General features: G+C 44.7%; 1 protein-coding gene across 4 annotated transcripts in view; it reads right to left on the bottom strand.

Moving 5' to 3' along the window:
- BANP (BTG3 associated nuclear protein) overlaps nt 1-6,739 on the bottom strand; it is a 124,810-nt gene that overhangs the window by 3,496 nt on the left and 114,575 nt on the right. For all 4 annotated transcript variants that reach the window (XM_010145804.1, XM_010145803.1, XM_010145806.1 and 1 more), the window contains one exon: nt 1,804-1,947. In XM_010145804.1, coding sequence (XP_010144106.1) covers nt 1,804-1,947 — 144 coding nt within the window. The remainder of the gene's footprint in view (nt 1-1,803; nt 1,948-6,739) is intronic.

Raw genomic sequence — 6,739 nt, 5'->3', positions numbered from 1 at the left:
TATATTGTCCAAGGCCAATAGTATGAGGTTCAACAAGGCCAAGTGCCGGGTCCTGCACTTGTGTCACAACAACCCCCTGTAAAGTTACAGGCTTGGGGAAGAGTGGCTGGAAAGCGGCCCATCAGAAAAGGACCTGGGGGTGCTGGTCAGCAGCTGGCTGAACATGAGCCAGCAGTGTGCCCAGGTGGCCAAGAAGGCCAATGACGTCCTGGCTTGTACCAGCACTGGTGTGGCCAGCAGGACCAGGGCAGGGATCGGCCCCCTGGACTGGGGGCACTGGGGAGGCCAACCCTCAAATCCTGGCATCAGTTTTGTCCCCTCACTGCCAGAAGGACCTTGAGGGGCTGGAGCGTGTCCAGAGAAGGGCAACGGAGCTGGGGCAGGAGCTGGAGCACAATGTGCTGAGGAGCAGCTGAGGGACCTGGGGGGGTTGAGCCTGGAGCAAAGGAGGCTCCGGGGAGACCTTCTGGCTCTGACAACTCCCTGACAGGAAGCTGGAGTGAGGTGGGGGTCGGTCTCTGCTCCCCAGGAACAAATGACAGGATGAGAGGAAATGGCATCCAGTTGTGCCAGGAGCAATTCAGATCGGATATTAGGAAAAAGTTCTTTACAGAGAGGGTTGTCCAGGCCTGGCTGCCCAGGGCAGTGGTGGAGTCCCCATCCCTGGAGGGGTTTCCCAGCCATATGGAGATGGTGCTGAGGTACATGGTTTAGGGTCCCTGGCAGTGCAGGGTGAACAGTTGGACTCGATGATCTTAAAGGTCTCCTCCAACCAGATGATTCTGTGATCTGCAGATTTCCTTGCCCATGGAAGAAACACTCAGCACTTGAGTTTTGTGCACGCAGAGACTGGACAAGATAAGGTCTCCTCCAACCAGATGATTCTGTGATCTGCAGATTTCCTTGCCCATGGAAGAAACACTCAGCACTTGAGTTTTGTGCACGCAGAGACTGGACAAGATTCCCTTGATTTCTTATGCAATTTTTTTTTTTCCCTCAAGAGACTCAATATCCAAATGTTTGTAATCAGATCAGAATTCTCCACAAAACTGGGTAAGTATCGGAGAAAATTCCACTCTAATGTTGGCTGCCAAGGATACCATTACATTTTGGCTAGCAAGGAACAGCTTATTTTTCACAACCACTTGGCACTCTCCAGAAAGGCAGCCCACTACAGTGGGGTTGGTGGAAGAATGAACCACCTCCAGACAAACTCCTGACAAATGTTTTAAGTCAACATTTTTGTGTTGTCATCAGTCACGGCTTCAAGCTGATGAGAAACTTCTTCTAGACTCAGATACATGACTGCTCAAACTGATGTAAAAAGAAAAAAAAAAAAAGATAATTCCTCCACCGTAACTGAGAGGATCAGGTGTTCACTTACATTGTGATTCCTGCGGGAAATCCAGGCTCTTGATCAAAATAACTGGAAAGGGAATAGCATTTTAAAGAGAAAACCTCAGTCTAAAAATTACTTTTTGGAGAGATTCCAAGGCAGTTTTTTGCCCTGTCCTTTAACATGGTTCTCAGTCTTCAAGGATGCAGGAAAACAATGACGATCAAAATAACTATTCTATAGGGGCACTGAGCAAGAACATAGAAGCAGGAATAGTCAAAGACCATTTATACCTTTAACAAAATGATGTTTCTTATTATAGAGGATGGTTTCGGGGGTTCTTTTTACGGTGTGGAAACAGGAGTGGGACTGCAGTGTTTGCGGATAGATCCAGAGTTCATCCGGCAGATGTTTCAATCCAGTTAAGTACATTCAAATGGCAAAGAGATATATGTATACATACATACTTGATTAGCCGCAGAGTGGTCTGTCACTGGTGTCAGCTGCACATATTGGACTTGGATATCACTCCCTTGGAGCGGGGATCCGTCGACACCCCCTGACGTGGGCTCGGCAGAAGCAACAGCTATGAGTTGAGCGCCCTGCAGCACCTGCAGGGAAAGCCATGGAGAAAGCAGCTTGTAAACAACTCCAGTCAGAAAGGCATGAGGAACCGTGTAACTGAAACCAGATGCAAAACCAACGACCATTAAAGAGAAACCCAAGAAAACTCATCTATCAGTAACAGTTGCTTTGAATCATGCGGGTTTCCAAGAGGACGTGGTACGCATCTGGAAAGGTCCCCGTGCGAGATACTCGCCGTCTTTTCCCTTCTGGGATTCCTAATTCTGTTAACGATTATTGCAAGGACTGAGCGGGGCAGACCGTGCGGGTTACAGGCAGGGTGTGATAACGTCCGCAGCGCACGGCAGTATCACTGAGTAATGCTGTTGCTGTTACATAAACAGACACAGATTCAAGATACTCCTTCTCACAGCCAAAGGCGTTCAACCCTTGCAATTTCTTACAGCGAGGGTTGTATTCCTATCGGGTAGCAAGGTGTAGATTTAAGAATTAGTGTTTAATTAACGCTTACGCTAAACACATCCGCATTTGACCAGTGAATAAGCCTCCTACAGGCTTCAAAACCACAGAGCAATTGATCCATCTAAAAGCGCTTGCTTAAAAATGTTCTTTGATGAGACTAATGTGCATTTACTTCTTGAATCACAAATCAGAATAAAACCATGTACGTAAACAATAAAAAGTCCTCAGCCTCATTGTTTAAATTCAGCTAAAATATACATATTCGGGTTTAAATTCTGTATGCCACAAGTGATGTGTTTTTAAACTACGGCATTCAAACCGCAGCGAACAAAAGACATCTTTCAAACGAAGGGAAGAGCACAATGAACAAAAATAACGTTCTTAACAAAGGTTTTTCTTAACCAAGTATGATTGCTCAGCTGATCTGTGGGTGGGTGGCCATGCAGGAGCGGGTAGACCAGAGTTTCCCCAGGGAGTGTGGGAGGCAAAAGAGGTCACCTCCATAAATGACCTCTAGGGGTGTTTTCAGGATTTTATAGGGATCTTGGGTGTTCTGAGATACAGCCAGCGTCACACGGCAAAAGGATGCTCAGTTTGGTTTTACGGAGTCTGCAGAACTCTCTGTCCTGTGGTATTTGTTTTGGAACTCTACTACACACTATCAAACCACACCACGGTCTGTCCTATTTCCTGCAGGTACCTTCAGGGTACTTTTTCTCCTTTAGTTCTGAGCTACAAACTTTGCAACAGGCCCGTCATCCTCATCTTCACGCTATTTTACAACAAAGAAGCCTAAAACTTAGTACCAGCTCCCCTGTTTTATTGCGTGTTCACAATTGCACACCTTCCAGCGCCCTTCGGAAGAACTTCTTTACAGCAGACACTCTGCAGAAGAACAGTAACTCCGTTATATGTCATTTTATACCAAACTTACTAGATTCCTAGTGGCAACCTGCTGTTACCATCCTGCCTGCCAGAAAACCCAACTCAGCAATACTTGCATAAAACACTTCTAGTTGTCAAATGCCACTTCCCTGTTGGTTTCAAGCAGGACGTTGATTGCCGCTGCTCCATTGCCCCCAACTAGCCCAATTAAAATCAACTCAGTTAAGCTTAAATGTGGTCCAATCCCAATCCCAGACTTAATACATGTATAAAATCACCTAAAAAAAATAAAAATTCTGCACCTTGACACTTAACCCATGCCAACACTAATAGCTGTCTTAGATGTCATTAAAGGCTGCCTGGCTGGTTAGTGGGGCAGAACTGGCTTTATCATCGGTCACTGAAAAATGAGAATAAAAGCAAGAACGGGAAAGATCTCAGTCTTAAAGCATCCGACTGCACTTGAAATGAAGGAATGAGCAACAATGATCCTCTTCTGAGGATCTGCAGAGTTGACATACAGCAGTCTGAACAGAATTATTATTCTGCAGTTTCTACAGCACACTTCTGAAAACACTCCCACACATCCCTTTTTTCTTTTCACAGCATTTGGAAATAAAATTGTTTCTGTGGTGCCAAAGACACAGTACCTTGTTTTCAATCTGTGAGGCAAAGAGAGGATCACGCCCAGCTCAGGCACAGCCTGGAACATTCAATCCCACTTTGCATGTCTGAACTCCTCTGTCAATCGTGACACGACGGTGACCTGCAGCTTCCTGAAGACATCACTAATCACACTGTATTCCTGAGATAATTTATCAAGAATCCAATTTATCATGAATCTCAAGCGTAGCCAGATAGGAAAATCTAACTGAACTGACATAAAAAACCGCAATAAATTACATGTTCTCTAGGCATTACTGGAGATCATGATAAATTTACTATACTTCTGTCCTAAATTCTGTCTTCTTTATTAAACTTCTGCTCAAAAATATGCTAAAAGTTCATTATGCTGAGGAACTACGACTGATGTCACCCTTTCTACTTCTCACAAACAGCAGTGCTGATAAATATCTTGCTCAGAAAAAGCTCAGCTCGGGCAGACAGAGTGACAAGTTTGGATCCTGCTTGTGTTTGCAAACCCTTTTCTTCCACGGTGCCTTATAAAACCAGATCTCCCCACTTCCTTTAACCTAGGGTAGGAAGGTCCCAGGGGAAGAAACGATCTTAAGATACAAGATGATAGAAAGACAGACAGACACAAACATAATGAAGGACAGAGCCCCCAGAGTGGGTTCAAGAACAGCCCATGCTGCCTCAGAGAAACCAGGATTTCACTTCCATCAGGCTCACCTCAGCGTTCTGTTCTGCTCGTGCCACAAGTTTTATAGGAAAGCCCAGGGAGGCTGCAGAAGTGAGAGACAACGGGATCTGTGTTTTTAGGAAGGAGCTGGGGAGCGGAGCCTTTCGCAAATGGGGCTTTTCCTTGGCTGCTCAACTGACTTCCAAACCAACACCTTAACTCTGTAATTCTTACCTGCCCTTGACCTTAAAATAGAGGAATTGTACAAAAAAAAATCAACAACCTGTCCTGAAAATGAACTCCTCTTCCCAATGCCAGTGGGCTTCTCCAGTATCCCACCTTACTGCTCCAAAACAGGTAACAGAATAAGGTTGAACTGAAAAATAGTCAACTTTGCTTGTACCGAAGCGGATTAATTTATGTTCTTAACACACACACACACACACACACACACACACACACACACACATACAGAAGCAGCAGCCTGAAGTCACCCTTCCCTTTCAGAAGCTGACACGGAGGGTCGCTCAAGCCAGCTCAGGCTAGTGAGAGTTCAGGTCAAGGCTGAAAACCATCCTAAACCAGAGTGCCTTAAAATGAACAGGCAGACCAAAAAAGTGGGGTTTTTAAGTAATTCAGAGAAGTATTTAGAAAACGTACATTTGGTCATTGATTATCGCTTCCTGTCAGCAGTGAAACAGTGTCTTGACAGCGACAGGACGTTCAGCTCTCGCGGAGCTGGAACCCGCTCTTTACATTGCACAATCATCTCCCCTGCAGGCATCAGCAACTGCGGGGCTGGAACGGAGCAGCTCGCTGCCTTCTGCTGGTCTTCCGGCTTGTGGCTACGGATACACACTCCTCCCCAAAGAAAAACCAAGTGACAAATGTCTACCGAGAGAAATCAGAATCCTTTCGGAAATGTCTGCGAGACATCTGAGACATGAGAATGGCTTTGAGAAGTCCGGCTTTGAGAAGGCTTCAGCGCTACCAACCCTCTCAAGCACGTTTTATGACCTGGCCCAATCTTTGCAAGCCTTCATGCCCCAAACCCTGTTGCCTCAAAGATGACCACCTTGCATGGAGACCCTGGTAAAGACAAATTAAAAAGCCTAAAATAAAAAGCAACAGTGAAAGAGCCCCTTCTCTCACTGTTCTCATCACTTTTCAGAGTAAGGAAACCTTCCCTAACACCCTCATACAGAAATATAAATATGTTTCTATTAGTTTTCATTTTAAATGGTCCTAGAAATACCAGAACGGAAAATATTTTGTTCAGATGTTTAGAATGAAGTGAGAACTCTTGGTATTTTTTGTGAATACAGAACCACATCTCTTTGAGCAAACGTTTATTTTCCTCTGCCCACCCAAAGCACACTGTGCCCGTAAGTACCTTCTCTCTCCCTCCTCACCCGACCCAGCACAAACCCAGGCTGCTCATCAGAACTGTGGCAGAAGCGCAGCCCCTTGTAGTGGTATCCACCAACCTGAACCTTTGCCTTTCCCCTTGTTTGGGGTTTTTTTCTCTCCCCTCTCCATTTTTTTCCTCTATCATTCTCTCTTCAAAGCCTCGATGACTCGGGACGTGCAAGCTACTGAGCTTGAGGGTCCTGGATTTTTGTTTTTTGTCCCTTCTTCAGTGAGATACTTGCCATATAAACCATAATAAAATTAGTATTAATAATGAAAACCAGCTACATTCTCTGCTCCCTTTCTTTCCATTTAAAGGCCATTTTAGCCCATAACTAGTACTTCCCATTTAACATTCAACTGCCAGGAAATAAAATTAAAAAAAAAAAAAAAAATGCAATAAGTTTTCCTTCAGTTTCTTCCAAAAGTTTCCAACTGTGGTTCTATTCATATCAAGTCCTCTGCTGATTTTACTTATCACTGAGAATTATGAAGCCCATAATTTGTTTCTCTAGACCCCAATCTTCAAAAATAGGGGGTTGGTTTGGGACAGCTGAAGTTTGTTTACCAAAAAGAGCCCGTTCCTCAGCTTGGTCCTTGCCAGACTGAGCCTTCTGAAACATTCTCACTACTGTTGTTGTGACATTTTTATTAATCTAGGCAGGCACATATGTTTGCCTACCTATAAAAAGCTCAAAACCAAAACTCATTGGGACTTTGGTGTCTTTTTTCCATCGTTTCTTCCCATTTTGACTGCA

Source organism: Buceros rhinoceros, unplaced genomic scaffold, assembly GCF_000710305.1.
Source record: "Buceros rhinoceros silvestris isolate BGI_N320 unplaced genomic scaffold, ASM71030v1 scaffold11351, whole genome shotgun sequence".
In the NCBI taxonomy this organism is placed as follows: domain Eukaryota; kingdom Metazoa; phylum Chordata; class Aves; order Bucerotiformes; family Bucerotidae; genus Buceros; species Buceros rhinoceros.
This window is presented reverse-complemented; position numbering and strand designations above follow the sequence as displayed.